This window comes from Xenia sp. Carnegie-2017, unplaced genomic scaffold, assembly GCF_021976095.1.
Source record: "Xenia sp. Carnegie-2017 unplaced genomic scaffold, XeniaSp_v1 HiC_scaffold_14, whole genome shotgun sequence".
Classification (NCBI taxonomy): Eukaryota; Metazoa; Cnidaria; class Anthozoa; order Malacalcyonacea; family Xeniidae; genus Xenia; species Xenia sp. Carnegie-2017.
In genome coordinates this window covers 12,535,574-12,555,773 of record NW_025813447.1, presented here as the reverse complement: position 1 = coordinate 12,555,773, position 20,200 = coordinate 12,535,574, and the positions used below count along the sequence as shown (strand labels likewise).

Here is a 20,200-nt window from a genome sequence, read left to right as displayed (position 1 = left end):
TATTTGCTGAACTATATATTTTAGCTGGAGCCCTGGAGCTGGAGTAAGCACGAGCTGGAGAAAGGACAGTATAAAATAAATAGCTTTTCTTATTTCATCTTCCCCTCAGAGTTCACTCAAAATAACTGAACAGAAATGCAAGGAAAAATTTAATGTTGAAGTATTAGAAGGAACTTATAGTCTTGAATTTTCATAGTTCAAGTACAAGACACGTGAAGTCCTAGATAACAGTTTATATACAATATCGTATTAAATAAATCAATTCAAAGACAATGGGAAAACTTCGTAAAAAGGTAAATGTCGTTTTGTGTCGCAAATCGTATACAGCCCTGAATATTAACGCTTTAAATGTGGTTACTCAGTGTAATGATTGTGGGAATGATTTTCACATTATGATAAAAATATTTACCACTCACTGGTACTCCGTAGTTAGATCATCATGCTCATAGATCTGAGCATACCATCATTTAATAATCCCATAACTTTACCTGAATATTTTTACATTTAAAGTTAGAATCATCTAAGACCAAGAGGGATAATTATAACAATTGCATGATATCATAGGATAGCATGTGCTGTAAAAGGTTATATAGAATAGACACAAGTCTCTTCAGGTGTTTGTTTCATTTTTTCAGGGAGAAAGTGGTGCAGCAACTCTTTACATTGCCAGAAATCAGGCTTTAAACAAGTTGCAACTTAGTTTACCAGACTTCAGGTAAATGAAAAAACAAATTATTGTTTCCTTAATGACATTGCTTGTCAAGAATGTAATCAATGACTAAAAATTCCTATAGGCGTCTATGTATTCTGAAAGGAATATATCCAGTTGAACCAAAGAACAAAAAAAAAGTTAATAAAGGCAGTAGTGCCAACAGAACATATTACTATGTTAAAGATATTCAGTGGCTTGCACATGAACCTGTGTTGAACAAGTTTAGAGAATTCAAATCATTTTTGAAAAAGCTAAAACGAGCCATAGGGAAAGAAGAACCAGGGACTGCAGAGCGCCTTGAGGAAAACAAACCAGTTTATACTCTTGATCACATTGTGAAAGAAAGGTAAAACTGAATGTGTGGTAAATTGATTTGTGGTGTTAAAATCAATCTAAAGGTGCATGATAGTGGAACATGTGTTGTTTATATACACTGTGTAGTATTTTGTATTATTAAAATATAATTCCACTTATTAAGGTATCCAACATTTATTGATGCTGTCAGAGATCTTGATGATGCTTTATCAATGGTTGTCTTATTTTCAAGTTTACCACAAACAGATAAAATTGAAGTTAGTTTCAAACATTCCCTATGTGGCTATTTGTATAATTGTAGAGGATCATTTTGCATTTTGATGTAACTAGTATCAAAAACTCTTTGATATTAAGTACAACTTTGTTGGCTTTTTTTCCATAATGGAGTGTGAATATGTTCTTGTTTCTAAAAGATTTCCTCTGTCAATATGTTAGGCTCTGTAGTAATGTACTAAATTATAAGTTAAAAAGTCCCACATACTTTAAATATTGACCTAGGTTATTGGGAAAGTTGTCTTTACATTTGACTGTCCCTTTATCATGGATATTTTTAAACACTGATTTTAGTCATCTTTGATTTAGTTTTTTTAACATTTATATTTGCAATAGATAATAATGATCATAATAAAATACGTTTTCAGTAAAAAGTCCCATTCATTCACTAGGGAAAAGTTGTTAAAGAATGTAAAAAATTGTACGGTAGGTAATATAACTTTTCCTCATGTCATTCATACATGTTCTCTTTACATTTAATCACACTTGAAGAATTTTATTGTTTTCAGTGGAATTTCAACACTACGTAATTGCATCAAAGTCATTGCGGAAGGTACATTATTTTGTCATAAGTGTCAAAGAAATTAATACGATTTCTTGACTTGATTATTTCCAGGTGTTTTTCTCAATCAAAGGAATCTATTTTCAAGCTGAGATCTTTGATCATCCAGTTACATGGATTATGCCATACACATTTTGTCAAGCTGTGAGTATTTATCTTTGGAATTATCCAATTCCAAAATTTTATGCCATGTTTTTCTTATACTGAAGAGATACGTATATTTTATTAATGGTGTTCTTTTTATGTTGTGTAGATGCCTGCTGATGTTGACTTTCGAATAATGCTAACTTTCATTGAGTTTTATAAAACATTGTTAGGATTCATCAATTTCAAACTGTTTAACTCTGTTGGCTTATTTTACCCTCCAAAGGTGAAATATGGGGAAGAAATTTGATATACATAGCCTCTTTGCTTTGTAAAGTTTCTTATTTGGCTTTACATTTTCTCATAGCTAACCAATGTAGAGATGAATTCAAAACATTCTGTTTGTGGAGATTCTGAAATGGAAGAAGAAGTATGAACAAGTGCACAATTCTCAAACTTCAATGGTAATAAATTGGTGTACTGTACTTAACTTTTAGGGTATCGCTGCATTAAGTCAATCTTTGTTGAAACTCCCACAAGGTATGTTTGAGTGAGATAATTTTTGACTGACAATATGTTTTCATGTTGACATAAGGTTCATCCATACATTTTTTTATTATCAAGAATCAAATGATGAAGTTGAACTGGATCAGTTCCCATTGGAGACAGAGGTATTTCTTCCCGTTTGTTGAAGAGGCGATTCACGTCATGTCGAACTATCGTTCTTTAAACTCAAACGAATAAAATTGTGAAATTTCATTTACTTTACAGGATGATGAACAGTTGCAAAAAGCAAGAAAGGAACAGGAAAATATCGGAAGATTACAAAACCTTTTTTCTAATTGTAAAATATTTTTATCTCGTGAAGTTCCCAGGGATTGTTTGGTCTTTATTATAAGGTATATTTAATCGGTGGCAGACATGTGATGACGTATACGTAACATACTTTCCTTTGTTTTCTTCATTAGGAGTTTTGGCGGGAAGGTTTCCTGGTCAAGTTCCCTCGCTCTGGGTTCAACTTTTGACGAAACAGATGAAGAAATAACACATCAGATAGTCGACCGACCTTTACAGGGGCGCAAATTTTTGTCCAGGTAAAGAAAACCTAGTGGACAATTTGCACTTGTGCAGGGTTGTAAGAGATTTTTCTTGATAAATTCCTTCCTGACTTTTTCAACAAATGATTCAGATATTATGTACAGCCTCAATGGATTGCGGACAGTGTAAACTACCAGAAATTGCTACCAGTCGAGGATTATTTTCCTGAAGTTGACCTCCCTGCACATCTTTCGCCTTTTGTTAAAGAAGAGGAAGGAGACTACATCCCACCGGAAAGACAAGCAATGTTGGATGAAATGAAAGAAAAGGTGGCGCCTGAAAAAGAAGGTATCTCTATCGATAGGTTGAAAGACATTTGGTTGATGCTTAAAACGAATATTGCACTGGATAATTCATGTACGCATCTCCTACTGCAACAATTAAACATTTGAATTTTCTATAGAAAACATCGATAAGATATCACAGACGCCAACTCTCACCAAAGAAGAACGAAACCTTGCAAAAATGGTGATGCCAAAGAAGAATAAAAGACTACTCGAGAAAATCGAATATTCCAAGAGGAAAAAATCTTCTATGGTATGACATTTTGCATTTTGTATTAAACTCTGAATTTTATAACACTGTAATGCTTGTTTTGCTTTAGGTGAAGAAATTGCAAGATAAAAGAAAGGCAATTGACGATCAGAAATCAGTAAAGAAAGTGAAGATAAAGTAATCCGTATTTACAACCCAAGAAAAGAATGAGTTCATATGGTTATCATCTCATAACGTGGTTTGCTTGACTGAATGAAGGTTTTAACTTTTTGAATACATACGTACCTTTTTCGACTATTTTATGAAATATAATACACATCAAAAATATATTTCAAATACTGTATACTACGTAATATATTGTTATTGCCTTTGAAAATCAGAAAATGTATAAAGTCCTCTTAAATGAAAATTCATTTAAATTACCGAAATTTCCTTCAGAGAAACGTTTCGTGCTTTTTTTAATTTGAATTTCGTTTTCTTGTTTTCCCAAATTGGAATACGTTTTGCGTTTTATATGAGGGTAAAATCTGAGTCTGCAACTCAAAAAACCACATTAGCTACCTACGCAAGCAGCCCAAAATGAACTTATCTGAAAGCATTTATTCAAGTCATTCAGTCAGATGTCGTTACGAGGTCAATATTTTCCGAAGTCTTTCTTTCTCTGCACGATCTTTAAAAAATTGTTTACGATCTTCTTTCTTCTGTTCAACAGAACCAAGAACAAGTTCACTAAAATTAAATCAAATTTTGCTTTAACTTTTATCACAGTTTAATCCGACGTTAATCCTTTACAAATCATTTATCCATAAAAATCAGTTTCACACGGGTAAGGGAGGAGAGATCTCCACTAAATGTAATGGGTATTAAAAAAAACGACAGTGTTCTTTAGAAGAATCAACGAAATCATTAACTCTATTTGTCAGGCATTGAAATCATTCTACCTGTAATTGATTTCACCGTCATTATTTTTATCGAGTGATTGCACTAACGCCAACAATTCCTTATCATTCATCTGTATACCAGTTTCCTACAAACATAAACCTCGTCATACATCTCAATTTCAAATAGAACTGTACGATTTTCATACTATTCAAATCATTGATAACCAGCAGCAGTTGAAGCAATGATACCTACTAAAACCAGTATCTTCAAAAAAAACGCAAGCTGTAAAACATTACTATATTACACTAACCAGTAATACAACCAACTCCCAAGAAATAAAACCATGCAACATATATACAGTAGCTAGGTCATATCTATAATCCAACTATGTAGATTTCAACATATCATGACGCATTTAGTCCCATTTAGAGATAATGAATACCGAAATATTTAAAAAGGGGAACTAGTTACTGACCTGAAGTCCATTGACAAATTCATCTATGGTGAGACTCATACTCTTGTCTTTATCCATCATTGAGAAGAAGTCGTACAATCTCATCTGGTTGTTTTCAATGTAATTTTTCAAGATCTTCATTGGAGTCGGTCGTTCCTTGCTTTTCTCGTTGAAACCACCGCTTCCACCGTGAATTATTTTTATGCCAGGCCGAGTTTCTTCGAGCTCTTTTGAAAGTTTAAGGAACTCTTCGTGTATGGTAATATCCTTAAAGCAATTGATAGAAATAAGTGAAGTTGAGTTTCACACCAATATTTATAAAAACAAAGTTTTCATTAAAAACAACATTCCTCCAGCATTTCACACAACCACCAAAATTAATTTAGCTAATATTCGGTAAATTTAGGCTGACCATGTAAAGAGACGATCCCAGCAATTTCCAAATCATCAAAGAGGTATTACCATCAAATCCAACTCTATAATGCTAGAGCTGACATTGTTTTTCACAGAAAGAAGCAAAGCTTTTGCCCCGGTGCTTTGAATTCCATTTTTTCCCACCTAAAACAAAAAATAAATCTCTTCACACAAAGATTGAACAAGCAGACAATGCGCAGAAAAAAGTAGAGAACTTAAGAGAAAGCTCACAGTAGACCTTCAGAATTCTCAGCGTCGTATTAACGGCAAGAGCTTTGGCAAGACAAACAGCACCGGGATATGATATCCGATTATTACTAGAAATATAGCATAAATGAAACATTTCAACAGCATTTTTCTCCTTCACTTGAACGTATATAACAAGGCCTTTCCCATTTAAAGTTTCATTGCTCTTCCGATGAAGTTATTACTTTTGATTCTGAGACGGATTAATGCAGCCTTCACATTGGAATGGCAATGGATTTGATTCCAAAACCAACTGAAACGTCTTCACTACGTGATACGTCAACTTACGTTAAATCAAGTTCTTCTAAAGTGCAGTTGACCTTTAACGCCTCACTGATAGCAAAACAACCGTCATCACCGAAACCATTCCAAGAAAGATCGAGAACTTTTAAATATGCATTTTCCTGGAAAAACAGAAAAGGAAACGCTTTGTACGTCCGAGCTCACATATTTGCTTCGAAACTTTGTCCAACTGAATTTTCCACTTCATACGTTCAATTAGGCCTCTAACTAGCCACTCTACCTTCAAAGCGTTAGCAATGGAGTGTGCTCCTTTGCGTCGGAGGTGATTCCACGATAGGTTGAGGTAATTCAAATTGACGTTAGATCCTGAAAACCAAAAATGATCATATCTATAGTGACAGTGATATTTCAACACAAAACAGAAGAAAACATTCACTCATCAATAATCATATATGCACAGTCCTAAAAAATTTTCAAAGTGAAGTGTTTGAGTTTTGAAACAATTCGCCCAATTTTTTCTATATTTGACTTTTTACAGTACAGAAGAAAATGCAAATGAGATAAAGAAATACATAGTACCAATAGCAGCAGCAAGACATTGTCCTCCAGTCTCACTAAATAGATTCTTGCTGAGGTCAAGATATCTCAATGCAGTCGTTTCCTAGTGCAAAAAAAATATATATATATTTCCTAATCCTCCTTAAGGTACAAGTAAATAAAGATGTGTTGACAGAGCTTTCACCTTAATGGCTTCAGACAAAATACCAGCCGATTTGTCATCAAAATCATTAGCTAAATCAAAACATAACAGTGATTCAGGTAGGAAAATTAAAATCACCACTTAAACAACTAAAAACTTCTCTTGGAGAAAAATAATATAACCATAGAATCTGAATGGTGGCTATGGAAAAGAATGATACTACAAAAGATACAAAACCAGGCAATCTGACATAAAACGTTTTTCAAATATGGAGTAGTTGTCATTCATCAATATATGAATTACATCAAGAATAGACGATCAATTACCTTTGAGCGTTAAAGATGATACGACAGAATTCTTTAACAAAATATCAACAATACACTTTGCTCCCTCACTTCCAAGTTGATTTTGGGACAAATCCTATCATAGAAAATGCCAATTGCACTCACTCATACGAATTTAATTATCCTAAACTTCATGTAATAAATCCATAATGGTTTTTGAATATTCATGTTTTTATAAATAAACATTCTCTATCCATGAATTGATATAAATTCCACGATTAATAACAATGTTGGATTTTCCAAAAAATTTCCTTAGATACAAACTACTAGATGAAGAAAATATCAATATTCTATTTGGTTGGATCTAGTAGGCTTATGGTACTGTATTATGGATATAGTGCTGAGCACTCAAAAAGATGTCACAACAGATTACTGAATCATATTTGGTAAATGCATGTCAATGTTTTTGACTATACTGAGTATTATGACATCACCACTCTTTGTGACATACTTACAAGAGTTGAAATGTAACAGTTTTCTTTCAACATTTCAGCTATATAACCAGCACCTTCAGCACCAAGGGAGTTATCAGCAAGCTTTAGTGATATGACATATGTGTTTGTCTATAGCAAAAAATAAAAGAGGATGTCCGTACACTTAGTGAATGTCAACAAATATAATTCACGTGGCATTATCCCCCTGGTATACATTGAATTTTATTGAGAAAGGCATTGATTAAACCACAGATTAAACTAAGCAGGTTTATAGTCCTCTTATATTCTAAGAAACCAGAAAAAAATAATTGATCTAACAAAAACGTATAGTATATATTTTATTCAAAAACTTTCAAGATTACCAAACTTTACCACAAGTGCTATTGCAATAGCTTTGCACCCATGAGCTCCAATCCCATGATGTTTCATATCCACTTCACGATTTTGTAAATTTCGAAGAAAGTATGAAACTGGAATAACACCATTTCTTTGACAAGCTTGGATATATGTTGTTCCTCCAGTGATGTCAAACTCCTCTTTTTTTTCTACAAAAATAGAAATTAAAAAATTTAACAACTAAATAATAGTTTTATAAAGACTAAAAGCAAGTCATCAAGTAAGGCATTTTGATGAACTGACTTTCTCATATCAATGAAGTCAAAGTAAAATTTAAGTATTAACAATTGCTACCTTCACATTCCAAGTCTGTATCCCAATCACCATCATCTTCCATGATGGTATCATTCCTGCTAAGAATACTGGATCGCTTATGACGTGACTGACTATTTCCTGATGGTGAATTGGGAAATTTCTAGCAGAGATTTAATACATAAAAACAAAATTTACTCTTTTTGAGTCTAAAGTTCCAGTACACATTTTCATTTCATATGAAATGTGAAAACTTGAGCAGACAAAAAACCTAAATTTACACTATTATGACACTTTATGGAAATTATACAAAAGTTTCAGCCACCGAGCTCCTACCACCTCGTGTGGTAGCTCTAATTATTACAGTATACGTACGTGCACCACAAGTCCATGACACCACTCATAGTTACAAACCTTTTTGGCAATTTCTGCAGAAGAGCAACGACTGAGAGGCTTTTCATCAGCACTCGTAGGAAAGCGAATGGGAGTTGACAGTCTTTCCTCACTCATTTTCCAAACATGCTTAGAAATAATGATGAGCTTCGCAATCGTCTTTAAGTCCTCATTGTCCTAATGTTTTCATGGTAACAAGATTTTATTGACCTGCTAAGCTACTAAGTAACCATTTGTAATAAATTGTTTCTATACTACATAAAGTATTTCATTAAATTACTGCGCGGGCTCAAGATACTTCGAGAAAGAAGTCTTGTATTAAAAAATAAATAAATCATCGTGAATTTTGTCAAATACCAAAGAATCAATAATTTCGTTTCAAAATAAAACATGCCTCGTGGAAGGTCAAGGTCCAGTTCTAGCCCACTTGGTGGTTTATCTTCGCGTTCTACACAACCAGCAACCAGATCGTCAAACAATGTGACCATTCCACAAAGTACTCAAGCACAGCGCGGACCGGGTTTGTTTAGCCAAATGGCATCCACTGCTGCAGGGGTCGCCGTGGGCTCAACAGTTGTATGTTGATTATAAACTTTTAAGCAGTAATTTTTCTTTAAAATCAGTTTGATTAAAAACGCTTATGTAATAAAAATTATCGCATGACGTCATAATAACCTGACAGTTGATTCCTTTTTTCAATGACTTTTGTAATTTTTTGGTCAATAATGCAATGAACTTTAATTGTTTAAAAGAATGTGAAACTAAATTTTAATAGTCTGTAAAATCTACTCATAAGACTTAAGTTTTCCGCACACTTTATTTTGAAAGTATGTATTTTTGTCTTAACACAAAATTCACATTCTTTTAGAATGTGAATTTTGTGTTAAGACAAAAATACATACTCCATTCCATTTCATGGAACGTTGAGTTGAAATGGCAGACGACATTTAGAGTCATTAGTTTAACTTACATTAGCATCATTTTAAAATACAACAAATGTTTTGGCTTGTCTATAGATCAATATTTTTAGTATAAAAATTTGCCATATAAATAAATGTAACCCAACCACTACTTTCAATTTAAAATAGGGCCATGTGGTGGGTGGTGCATTAACTGGTGGTCTCCATGGGAACCATGATGCCGTACCCACTAGCCAGCAACAAGCCAATGGCATTCAAGCATCACACAACCCATGCCAGTTTGAATTTGAACAATTTGTTCAATGTGCCCAAAACCAGAGTGACATATCATACTGTAAAGGGTTTAATGAAGTTTTGAAGCAGTGCAAGGCAGATCATGGTAAAATGTTCCAGACATGTGTTTTTAGTAAAACTTGAATATTTTTGAATATGTTTGTTCTTTTTATAGGTATGATATGATCATGTCAAAGTAAAATTGGTTCAAGTTAAAACTATACCAGAATTTGAGAACCATGGTATGCTATTCATGTAATAATGATCAAGTGTTGTATTTGTTCAGTTTTTGAGGAGTTAATTCAGTAATAAATATCTCGAATTTCTCTGGAATTTTTATCTTTGTATGTACAACAATAATTTGTCACCAGAAGCTGTAGCAAACATTTTTATCTTCAATGTGGCATCTTGTGAAACATGTTTGTTGAAATCAACAGGTTTTATCAATACTGCAAGGAGACTATGGGAAATTCATTTACTACAAATGCAAGTTTGAAATTTCTTTGCTTTCTTTCAATTTTTGACTTACCCAATGCGACACAACTCAAACTATGTTGACACAATTTGAGAATTGAAAGGTGAATTTTTCTCAGCAGTATCTACCAAAATTCTACCTTCACTATCTTTTACTCTCAGCCTGCCAGAGGCATAGCGCGTTTCCTGACGTCCATCAAAGTACACGGTTTTCACGGTTCCATCTGGAAATTCCCGTTTCTACACGAGAAATATGAATGAAAAACCATTTCCAATTGACCTAACCATTACTTATCAAAATATGTTGATTTCAAAAGGAAATAATTTACTTAAGAAAAAAGTATGGGACTACTGCAGTTTAATGGACACCTTAGACGTTGACCCAAACCCTAAAATCCTAACCAAAATCGAGCCCGCGCTCCACATATAAGCTCTTCGGGTGTCCGCTAAACTGCAGTATAGCCAAAAGTATAAAAATTTGGCTTGAGATACTCAAAACATCTTTACCTTCAACTCATTTGGAACTCAGTGATCTTATCTGCCCTACCTAACGTACACGTCAGTTGTCCTTAGAAACGCACACGTCAGTTGTCCTTAGTAACGCACACGTCAGTTGTCCTTAGAAACGCACACGTCAGTTGTCCTTAGAAACGCACACGTCAGTTGTCCTTAGAAACGCACACGTCAGTTGTCCTTAGAAACGACAGTTGTCCTTAGAAACGTCAGTTGTCCTTAGAAACGTCAGTTGTCCTTAGAAACGTCAGTTGTCCTTAGAAACGACAATTGACACTTCAGAGCAACTAATCTAAACATTAAGTCACGATAGAAGATACCTTAAATAGTTCAGTATAAATCTCACGTTGTCCATTTGGAAATTCGACAAGTCTCTCTCCATTTCTATTTATCCTTTCTACTGTACCGTCTGTAAAGACGCATTCTTCATCACCAGATGTATAAAAATACTTTACAGTTGCATCAGGAAAGATAATTTCCTTTGTACCATCTGGGTAATGCTTTTCTATCTGGCCACTGGAGGATGATAAAAATGTATAACGGTTTGTGATATTTTAAAACGCACGCGCAATGACTTTACCAACCTTGGAAAATGTAATACTTCTAGTCCATCAGGATATGTCGTGTGAGTTGTTTTAACTTCAGCGTAGAAATATTCCTTGATAAAAATGGATCTTAAAATTAGCCAATGCACCAAACTGTTGAAATACTTCATGTGATAACACTAACACCACTTTGTTCTTTCAGTAGTACACTAAGCCTCAAGTAACAAATAATTGTTGATAAAAAGGTGATTAGTCCTGGGGTAGTAAATGATCAAAGTCAAACCTCATATGAGATCGTTTGTTTAAGTAAAAGGATAGGTTGCTCCTGTAGTAGACAAAACTTCATATAATATGAAATTGTTTAATGGGGAGTATTTAAAGGAGGATAGTCAAAGGCAATTTTTTACTTAATGAATAACACATATTCGACATTATCATTAGTGACGTCAGACATATAATTTCATTTAAAAGCAAAAGAATGAAGATCTTTGGATCATTCTTTTACAGGATGAAGAACGTTAGAAAAATTCAAATAACTTACTACTCTCTTATCAGGAAAAATCTGTTTGATATCTCCATTGAAAAACGTCACTACAACCGAAAGACCATCATCACTGATCTCCTTTCGTGTTCCATTCGCAAACGTCACAACACGTGACCCGTCTGGGTTAATGGTCTCGCGCTGAAATAAAATCTCGGATGTAAAGAAGTCTACAGAAAAAAAAGAAACACAAAATAAGATATGCCCTTCTTACCTTTCCATCACTAGAAAATTGTTTATGTGGTGTAATTTTATGATGACTTCTTGTGTCCTCTTTAAATCTAACACTCTTTGCTTGGGAACTACTTTGCTTTGTAGGTGACGAGTGTTTTCGAGCGTTTTCTGTCGACGGTGACGAGTGTTTTCGAGCGTTTTCTGTCGACGGTGACGTGTGTTTCTGAGCGTTTTCTGTCGACGGTGACGTGTGTTTCTGAGCGTTTTTCATTGTCAGTGGTGACTGTGTTGCATTGTTTTGCTTCAGTATTGAATCAATATTTTCTTCAAATTGTATTTTATTGTTATAATCACTAGTACTTTTCGACTCAACAAGCGAATAGTTTTCAGTTTCATGGGTGTTGAAGCTTTTATTACGGACAGCACAAACGGGTTCATCGTCAGAAATGACAGCTAGGGTTTTCTTTGATTGAATTTCTATTGCAAAAGAAAAAAATAGTAGTGAGTGAACTGGTTATAATGTAAAAATAAGTGCAAAGCCATTTGTAGTTCTCTAATAAATTCCTACCCTCGGGAGAATGAACCTTAAAGCTTGATGGTATTTCACTCTTCTGTTTTTCAAAGCCCTTAAACTCTTGTCTCTCACGACTCTAATAACATTTATTGATTAACGATGATGATACCATTGCAATAAATAATTAAAGCACATCTACCACAACTTATCAACTTTTTAGCTATGTGTTGCTCATAAGGTTACTCAACCATAAGTTGTTTAACTCATTCACCATAACATAAAATGACTGCGTAAATATTTGGTCAAGGTGATCCCAGTAAGCAACTGATAGCACACGTATAAGATTATCATCATACGTGTAAACATAGCTTCAAAAAACCTACTTTCTGTTGTTCCTTTTTCTGCAGGTCAAAGTTTTGTTTCTCTAATAATTTTGCTTCGTTTCGTATTTCACGAACTTCGTTTTCGAGTGCGCTGATTCGATCCTTGTATCGGGTAATGGCCGCTGACCAACGTGTTTCCCGAAGTTTCAGCTCTTCCTGTAATTCAGTAATCTAAAAGAAAGTAAACGCCTAGTTACCAAGTTGTCAAATAGAGAGGGCGAAACGTAATTCGATGTCAAAGGAAATTGTACACTGTAATGTAGTGTCTTAATCAGGGAGTGATCTGAGGTTGAACCATGATTCCTTACATACTCAGTCTAGTGTCTGCGTAAAGAGTAATCTTTAAGTTGAAATTTGAGTTCTATGTACGGCAAGCTTGTGCTTTTATCTAGAGTGATCTAATGTTGAATGTTAAGTCTTCGTGTACTCCAGTCTACTTAAGTCATCTGATCTCAAATCTTGTGTACTTATATGCTCCAGTGTATTGTTTAAATCTGATCTGATCTTAAATCTTGAGTCCTTATATGCTCCAGTGTATTGTCTTAAATCTGATCTGATCTCAAATCTTGTGTCCTTATATGCTCCAGTGTATTGTTTAAATCTGATCTGATCTTAAATCTTGAGTCCTTACATACTCAGTCTGAGTCTATTGTCTTCATGACGACGGATCTGGTGTTGAACGTGAAGTATAAAAGATATTTTATATCCCTAAAAACATAACTCACCTTTGACTTCAACACTGTGATCTCCTCGCGTTCTTTTTTATCAGGTAGAGCTCGCGAGGCCTTTTGGTATTGTTCAAAAATTCGTTTGTCTCTCCTAAGTGAAAAAATGTATTGTAAACATGAGTATTTACAGATAAGGAAGCAATTTTTTATCTTCCAGCAGAATCAAACAATTTGAATATCGCTATAAAGCATATAAAGGTATTTTCTCCTGCATACCGTTTGCAGACTAAAAATGGAAAATAACTTTAACAGTAAAGCAGAAATTTAATTGAAATTTCAATTATATTACGTCATCATTATTTATTTTCTTTTCATAAAATATATATTGTTTTTGCATCAAATGAATAAGAATGTTTACAAAACAAAGAAAAGTGGCCGCGTGCCATTTTCTAAGGCTGGAATCACAGTCACTGTTAACAAAACGTTGAAAGTTGCAAAACAGATTCTTGCGTGTATTGAGACGTGATTCTATTGATTTCAACAGGGGTTGCCGAAGGTAATTACAAAACACGTACTGTTCTAATAAGAGCATTTGAATTCAGTAAGGTTTTCAATAGCATGCAAACTTTGTAAAACTCATTGCTGGTGGTTGTTTCTCCTTGAAACCAAACGAAGATATTCCTGAACAGTAAATGAGTTTTTTTATTTTGCCTTCATTGATCAAGAACAAAGAAATACATTATAGGAAACACGATATCTAATTTATGTATGTAAATTATAGCCACAATGTGCATTATTTTACATGAAAGTGTATCGCATTACCAACGAAGTGTAACAATAGTCTTTACTACAAAATATCTTCAACATAAAATGATAGACTTCATATTCAATCTTGCCTTTCTCTCCAACAAAGCAGATATCGTGAAATAGACGCCAGTGAAAATGTGGAGGAAGATTAAGAGTTTCTTTGGAGGAAATTCAAATCAACCGTTTGAGAAACATCCGAAAGAACGCGTGGAATATAAACAAGTCTCTAACACAGAAACGAGCATTGATAATACGACTGTTTTTAACCATGAACTACGCAGGATCGATGACATTTTGACTGACATCGGATTTCGTTTTATTCATTTAAAAATTTTATTTATAATCGGTCTTCTAAATATGACGGACTCCCTTGAGGTCTCGATATTTTCCATATTGTTACCTCGTATTAGAACTGACTGGAGTTTATCTTCGTTGCAAGCTGGAGTGCTGACATGTTCCCTTGCTATTGGGATAACAATTGGTTGCTCTTTTTGGGGCTGGATTTCAGACAGATACGGTAGAAAAATTGGTTTTATTGGTTCCGCCTGTTTCATTATGACATTTGGCTTTGCAAGTGCTTTTATAACAAACTATTATTGCTTTTGGATAACTCTATGTCTTACTGGCTTTGGAATAGCAAATGTATATGAGACATCAGTTGTAATTCTGGAGGTTTCCCCACCGAAATATCGTTGTATTGTCGGCGTTCTCTTGTCGACGTTTTGGAGTCTAGGATTTTTTGTGTCGGCAATCACTTCAGCGCACATTAAAACGATTCCTGGAAACCAAAGTCTCGCATTTGTATGCATTCCAACTGGTCTATTTCTCGCTAGCGTAATTTTTCTTCCCGAAACACCGCATTACTATCTGACAGAGGGCAACGAACAAAAAGCTCTCGACACCTTGCAAAAGTTCGCACCGGAAATGGACTTTACAAATGTTCGTCTTCAAAAGTGTAATGTAGTCACTAAACGAGCAAACTTAAAAGAAGTTTTCCTGAACGGTTATTGGAAAATCACAACATGCTGTGCTATTGCTTTCTTTTCCATCATGTGCTTTTATTACAATGTCATCTACATGGCTTCTGAAATAGCAGCACCATTAAACTTTACTCAAGTGCCAAAACATCAGATGGCAATAACGCAAGAATCTGATCTATATAACTTGATGGTGTGGATGCATTTACCGGAAGTTACGATCCTTTGCATATTTGCATCAATGTGTTGGATAATGACGGTAAAGAACTCCCTACTTCTTTCATTGATTTGCATAATTGCGACTCAAATCGTGGAATCTTTCTTCCTTAACAAGAGAACCGCTTTTTTCTTGATGACGATGATCACACGAAGTTTAGCGATGACAGCTTCAGCCCTCTGTGTCATTTTCATTCCTCTGCTATATCCGACAGAAACTAGAGCCTTGGGACTTGGCGTGTGTGCTTCCTTTAGCCGTGTAGGAATGATGTCAGGACCATTCCTTTTTGAGACATATTTTCAACAATTTCTTGCACGCAGTATTGTATACAACATCGGGATGACTTTGATAGCAATTTTAGGAATTATATTATTGCCTTCGCCCACAAATACTGAATTCCTTTGAATCCATCTATTCTAAATTATCTGTTCTAATTTAAAATTGAAAATGCTTAAGACGAAATCCAGCAAACCACAAATTAAAGACACTTAGAAAACAACGAAAAAGGTGGACAAGGACAAGGAGCAATGTGAAGATAAAAGGTGTGAAAAAGGATTGTGAAGATCGAAGGTATAAAGAAAGGATTGTGAAGATCAGGGATGTAAAGAAAACACTGCGAAAATCTTTGCTGTATCAACTAAAAACTACGTATAAATTTGTAATTTGCTAGAAATATCACTGAAAAAATATACCTCAATCGTTTCTCTTCCTCTGTTTTAAACTTTTCCAGTCTTTCAAGTTCCTGTGTTTTGTATTTCTCAAAAGATGAGCGTTCTTTTTGTAAGTTTTGAAAATCCTAAATGCAAAAAACGACTTTACTCAAATCATACGTTGGTGTTGAAACTAATCAACATGAGTAACAATTTCAATAAAAGCTCTGAGGTTAGAGACGAAAAGCTATAATTGTTTTTATACAAGTCTAAATAGCACTTCAAAGTTTTCTTTTGTCTTTTTACACAGGCGTTGATGATCGTGTTAGCGTTCAAGATCAAAACTATTTAACTGAGCAGGCTTAAACTCCAATGCTCTGTGCCTCAATACTAAGAAAGAATTATTTCTTGTGAGAGAAAAATCATCAAACAGAAAATTCGTTTGTACCCAAAGTGTATTATTTGCACACATCATATTAGCTGATAACGGAGTTTTTACTGTATTTATAAATGTAAAGATGTACAGTAATGCAAGATGCTTGTACATTTCTCCGTACATCTCGTTTCCACCCATTTCAACTTATGATTGTTTGGGGATATATTTGTAGGTTAAAGTTAACTTATGATTGTTTGGGGATATATTTGTAGCTTAAAGTTAACCTATGATTGTTTGAGAAGGGGGGTGAGGTATATTTATGGTTTAAAGTTAACCCAATGAATTCGTCTGTATGTTTAAATAAATGCTGTATAAATGGTTCAAAAGTAAAAATTACGAAAAACTCACTTTCTCTCTTTCTTCTCGCAATTTATGAAGTGCGATGTTTTCCTCGCGAAATTTTTCAATCTCTTTTTCCAGTTCCTGAAGTTTTTTACGAACGGCATAGCTCATTCCTGATTGCGGGTCGGTATTTTCTTCTACATTTGGGATGCTGTTCTCCCTCGTAACTGGCTCAACTGTTCGTACCATGGTCTTTGATTGCAGACATGTGTCCTGCAGCTTTTGTGAAACATGTTGTTTTCCAGACTACGAACAAATAAAAAATCGACGTATTGAGTACGAGCACTAATTTCTCTAACACATTTTCAACAAACTGTCTCACACTCAACAAAATTTTTATCGCAATAATTACACTATGCCTATGCCCCTCTGCAGTTAAATACTGACTGCTCCCGTCTATACAGTCTTACGAATAATGGATGAATCTGTAATGGTTGAAATACAAGTTCTATAATTTATGGGGTTAAAAAGCTGCATTAGCTACTATTGTTAACTCATTCGTTAACTGAAATCCATAAATTGCAAATATTAAAAATCACGAATTTTAAAGCAAATTCCTACACAACTACTTTTTGCTACGTCTAGTGATGAATATCAGGCACTTCTACTGTCATTTAACTAAAACATGTATTAATTCCGAAGAATTTGTCAATCCTCTCGCGGTCTCACAGCGAATACTGCGAACTGCTTAAAAATACAAATTACAATTACATGCACACACTCTATATGGCCGATCAACGTTTATCATGCACAAATCATAAAATTCAAAAAGGACATGACGTTGGCAAGCGTAAATACGACATGTTTTCAATGACTGTTATTCATTCCATATGGACTACAAATAGTTGTGGAATTCGTTAGTTTTGTGTTAAGAAAATAAAGTGAAAAGTAAAACCCATTCTCACTAAGGCAAAAAGTAAAACCCATTCTCACTAAGGCAAAAAGTAAAACCCATTCTCACTAAGGCAAAAAGTAAAACCCATTCTCACTAAGGTAAAAAGTAAAACCCAGTCTCACTAAGGTAAAAAGTAAAACCCTTTCTCACTAAGGTAAAAAGTAAAACCCATTCTCACTAAGGTAAAAAGTAAAACCCAGTCTCACTAAGGTAAAAGTAAAACCCATTCTCACTAAGGTAAAAAGTAAAACCCAGTCTCACTAAGGTAAAAAGTAAAACCCAGTCTCACTAAGGTAAAAAGTAAAACCCAGTCTCACTAAGGTAAAAAGTAAAACCCATTCTCACTAAGGTAAAAAGTAAAACCCTTTCTCACTAAGGCAAAAAGTAAAACCCATTCTCACTAAGGTAAAAAGTAAAACCCATTCTCACTAAGGTAAAAAGTTAAACCCATTCTCACCAGCCAATCAAATCATTTTCACTGTAAATTGAAACAACTTTAACAGGGACATAACTAGAAATGTGCAAACGAATCATTAAATCGTTGCCAACAGTACCTTCACTGAAGGAAAAAATTTTGTTACAAGCGATGAGGTTGGTGGTGTTGTAGACCTGGTCACTAATCTCTCTTCCACAGTCTGAGAAAGCGCATTCACATGATGTTTCTTATCGTCAGGCGTTGACGTGTTCAATGAATGCAAAACATTATCAGCAACGTCACTCACGTTCAAAACATCGTTCTCGTCCCAGGTCTTTGTGTCGTCAAAATCGTCAGAAAGAGCAAGCGATGAACGAAGGCTAACAACTGGATGGATAAAAAAAATGTGCGTTTGGTCGGTGGGGCGACATTAGTTAAAAGCACAAAGTTTAGAAAACTAGGAATATTTTGTCAGAGATAAAATGAAGCAACTCAAATAAGATATTATTTTGAATGAGTAAAGGCAGATGTAATTTAATAAAGTAGAACAATACCTTCTAGTTGTTTTAACGTTTCGTCTTTATCAAACTGATCTTCTTCAGTCAATGTATGGTTTCCATCATTTTCTATATAAATTTTATACACATGTCATCAAAGTACAATGAAAGCCATTTTCTTGGATAAAAACATCATAAATATCTTTGTTCATTAAATATATACCTTCAGTTTCAGACATGAATCTAGGGGATTGACTAGCTACATTTCATTTTCTGCTCATTCACAAAAAAGGCCCCGAACAAAATTAGAGTAAGCTCAAGTTCATGTAGTTTATCAATGACCTATTTCCTGATTTCCAACAAAACAATACAATTAACAAAGAATCAGTTGTTGAAAATGCTATGCTATCAATGCTAATCCCTTCATCTAAAATCCCACAAAGAGAAATTGTGCCTATGTTCCGCTAGCTCTTCCCCTGAGCCCTACAGAAAACTACATCTGGGTGATCATTTCCTTCATTGCTTCATTAAAATTGAGACATGATAGTTTTAAAGTTTATGCATGAAAAATACGTTACCTTTTATAGATTGTGTTTGTATTTTTGTTGACTTTGTGAAGTCGTCGTTATTGTTTACATCAGGATTTCCTTGTTTAATGACTTTTTTACCCAAAAATCGGAGCACCGTGGATGAGTTGGACGAAAGTGAACAATTAGCAGCCGCAGCTTCTTCCAAAAGTTCAAACTCGTTCAGTTCTTGTTTTTCAACCTTTTTATAATTGTCAAATCATATTTTAGCGAAATGATAAAGTACTGCTGTTCACCCTTTTTACGGGCCTTTTTACACTGCCCAAAATCTAAAATAACGCGCATCATTAATAAGTAGGGATAAATGAAAAATAAAAGGAGCAATTTTCGCAACATGTAAATTTTTCGCAAAGAAACCTGCTAGTGGGTGTTCTTAAGATAAATGTTAACGTACATTATCCAGTGATGAACTTAGGAATGGGTGGTGCGTAGGGATGTGCACTTCTTCTAGCCTTGGCTAGAGAGCTTGCAGAAGATGTGCTAATTTCTCTAAAAAATACTAAATTACCAAGTAGCCACCAAAATCTGTTCTGAACTAAAGCACCAATCGCACTCCGTACAAAATCATCGTGGATCTATACCTGATAATGCGTAGTAAAAACAATAAAAATACACTCACCACTTTTGTTTCTTCCCAATTTTTCATCATCTCTTGAAAAGAATCTTTGATCATCACTTCATTTTCACCATCCTCATCATTTCCTTCATCCACATGATTTATGTATCTTTTACTTTCACGGTAACCGTTTGATGTCCCCTCATGTTTTACGTGGAAATGTTGACGTTTTTGATATGGCTGTAGTTGAATATTGTGTTGTAGCTGATGTAGGAGGGAATTTTGTCGTATACATTGATGAATATCGTGTTCCTGATGTTGTAATGGGCCATTTTGGTGAACATCTTGTGATATGCCATGTTGCTGTTGTTGTTGTTGTCGTAGTTGTTGTCGTTGTTGTTGTTGTTGTTGTAGTTGTTGTTGTTGTTGTTGTTGTTGTTGTTGTTTTTTGTTGTTGTTGTTGTTGTTGTTGTTTGTTGTTGTTGTTGTTATTTATTTGTTTGTTGTTGTTGTTGTTGT

General features: G+C 34.4%; 5 protein-coding genes and 1 long non-coding RNA gene across 10 annotated transcripts; 4 read left to right on the top strand and 2 right to left on the bottom strand.

The window, feature by feature from the left end:
• Nucleotides 1-19: 19 nt before the first annotated feature.
• Nucleotides 20-3,982, top strand: LOC124435092 (pescadillo homolog). The gene is made up of 16 exons (XM_046985043.1): nt 20-293; nt 636-715; nt 795-1,058; nt 1,191-1,284; nt 1,693-1,726; nt 1,810-1,853; nt 1,917-2,006; nt 2,116-2,232; nt 2,314-2,376; nt 2,444-2,486; nt 2,571-2,617; nt 2,718-2,845; nt 2,915-3,040; nt 3,136-3,332; nt 3,448-3,581; nt 3,649-3,982. The coding sequence occupies exons 1-16, from the start codon at nt 273-275 to the stop codon at nt 3,718-3,720; spliced, it is 1,554 nt and encodes a 517-aa protein (XP_046840999.1). The 5' UTR covers nt 20-272; the 3' UTR covers nt 3,721-3,982.
• Nucleotides 3,837-8,459, bottom strand: LOC124435095 (leucine-rich repeat-containing protein 74A-like). 3 transcript variants are annotated; one of them, XM_046985046.1, is made up of 13 exons: nt 7,947-8,283; nt 7,629-7,801; nt 7,278-7,385; nt 6,805-6,898; nt 6,521-6,570; nt 6,358-6,439; nt 6,059-6,144; nt 5,824-5,939; nt 5,528-5,606; nt 5,338-5,433; nt 4,897-5,142; nt 4,481-4,566; nt 3,837-4,268 (listed from the first exon to the last, which is right to left on the bottom strand). In XM_046985046.1, the coding sequence occupies exons 1-13, from the start codon at nt 7,987-7,989 to the stop codon at nt 4,166-4,168; spliced, it is 1,362 nt and encodes a 453-aa protein (XP_046841002.1). In that variant the 5' UTR covers nt 7,990-8,283; the 3' UTR covers nt 3,837-4,165. The 3 variants fall into 3 exon arrangements, with proteins under 3 accessions (XP_046841002.1, XP_046841001.1, XP_046841004.1); XM_046985045.1 differs by lacking the exon at nt 3,837-4,268 and adding an exon at nt 8,319-8,459 and having other exon boundaries at nt 4,477-4,566; nt 7,947-8,067; XM_046985048.1 differs by lacking the exons at nt 3,837-4,268; nt 4,481-4,566 and adding an exon at nt 8,319-8,459 and having other exon boundaries at nt 5,073-5,142; nt 5,288-5,433; nt 7,947-8,067.
• LOC124435100 lies at nt 7,089-7,453 on the top strand. Its single transcript, XR_006944987.1, has 2 exons — nt 7,089-7,208; nt 7,316-7,453. It is a non-coding gene; the product is annotated as an uncharacterized LOC124435100 (long non-coding RNA).
• On the bottom strand, nt 8,394-20,140 carry LOC124435090 (centromere protein J-like). 3 transcript variants are annotated; one of them, XM_046985039.1, is made up of 15 exons: nt 19,745-20,140; nt 19,117-19,306; nt 18,596-18,667; nt 18,181-18,428; nt 16,738-16,977; nt 15,996-16,099; nt 13,360-13,453; nt 12,635-12,805; nt 12,306-12,387; nt 11,778-12,214; nt 11,564-11,704; nt 11,062-11,135; nt 10,798-10,993; nt 10,020-10,204; nt 8,394-8,474 (listed from the first exon to the last, which is right to left on the bottom strand). In XM_046985039.1, the coding sequence occupies exons 1-14, from the start codon at nt 19,796-19,798 to the stop codon at nt 10,040-10,042; spliced, it is 2,268 nt and encodes a 755-aa protein (XP_046840995.1). In that variant the 5' UTR covers nt 19,799-20,140; the 3' UTR covers nt 8,394-8,474; nt 10,020-10,039. The 3 variants fall into 3 exon arrangements, with proteins under 3 accessions (XP_046840995.1, XP_046840994.1, XP_046840996.1); XM_046985038.1 differs by lacking the exon at nt 8,394-8,474 and having other exon boundaries at nt 9,720-10,204; XM_046985040.1 differs by lacking the exon at nt 8,394-8,474 and having other exon boundaries at nt 9,720-10,204; nt 18,349-18,428.
• Nucleotides 8,588-9,823, top strand: LOC124435099 (coiled-coil-helix-coiled-coil-helix domain-containing protein 2-like). The gene is made up of 3 exons (XM_046985052.1): nt 8,588-8,873; nt 9,386-9,596; nt 9,666-9,823. Exons 1-3 carry the CDS (start codon nt 8,688-8,690, stop codon nt 9,674-9,676), a joined length of 408 nt encoding a protein of 135 aa, XP_046841008.1. The 5' UTR covers nt 8,588-8,687; the 3' UTR covers nt 9,677-9,823.
• On the top strand, nt 14,104-15,994 carry LOC124435094 (synaptic vesicle 2-related protein-like). Its single transcript, XM_046985044.1, has one exon. The coding sequence runs from the start codon at nt 14,245-14,247 to the stop codon at nt 15,706-15,708; it is 1,464 nt and encodes a 487-aa protein (XP_046841000.1). The 5' UTR covers nt 14,104-14,244; the 3' UTR covers nt 15,709-15,994.
• Nucleotides 20,141-20,200: the final 60 nt, after the last annotated feature.

Coding starts and splice junctions, on each gene's coding strand:
- LOC124435099 (XM_046985052.1), top strand. CDS start 8,688: ATGCCTCGTGGAAGGTCAAGGTCCAGTTCTAGCCCACTTGGTGGTTTA. Junction 8,874..9,385: donor TCGCCGTGGGCTCAACAGTT/GTATGTTGATTA, acceptor AATTTAAAATAG/GGCCATGTGGTGGGTGGTGC.
- LOC124435092 (XM_046985043.1), top strand. CDS start 273: ATGGGAAAACTTCGTAAAAAG. Junction 3,041..3,135: donor GGGCGCAAATTTTTGTCCAG/GTAAAGAAAACC, acceptor CAAATGATTCAG/ATATTATGTACAGCCTCAAT. Junction 3,582..3,648: donor AGAGGAAAAAATCTTCTATG/GTATGACATTTT, acceptor GTTTTGCTTTAG/GTGAAGAAATTGCAAGATAA.
- LOC124435095 (XM_046985045.1), bottom strand. CDS start 8,414: ATGAGTGAGGAAAGACTGTCAACTCCCATTCGCTTTCCTACGAGTGCT. Junction 6,899..7,277: donor ACTGTTACATTTCAACTCTT/GTAAGTATGTCA, acceptor TTTCTATGATAG/GATTTGTCCCAAAATCAACT. Junction 5,607..5,823: donor TTAGAAGAACTTGATTTAAC/GTAAGTTGACGT, acceptor CTATATTTCTAG/TAATAATCGGATATCATATC.
- LOC124435090 (XM_046985039.1), bottom strand. CDS start 19,798: ATGATCAAAGATTCTTTTCAAGAGATGATGAAAAATTGGGAAGAAACA. Junction 12,806..13,359: donor TCACAGTGTTGAAGTCAAAG/GTGAGTTATGTT, acceptor ACTTTCTTTTAG/ATTACTGAATTACAGGAAGA. Junction 12,388..12,634: donor AGAAAAAGGAACAACAGAAA/GTAGGTTTTTTG, acceptor AAATGTTATTAG/AGTCGTGAGAGACAAGAGTT.
- LOC124435094 (XM_046985044.1), top strand. CDS start 14,245: ATGTGGAGGAAGATTAAGAGTTTCTTTGGAGGAAATTCAAATCAACCG.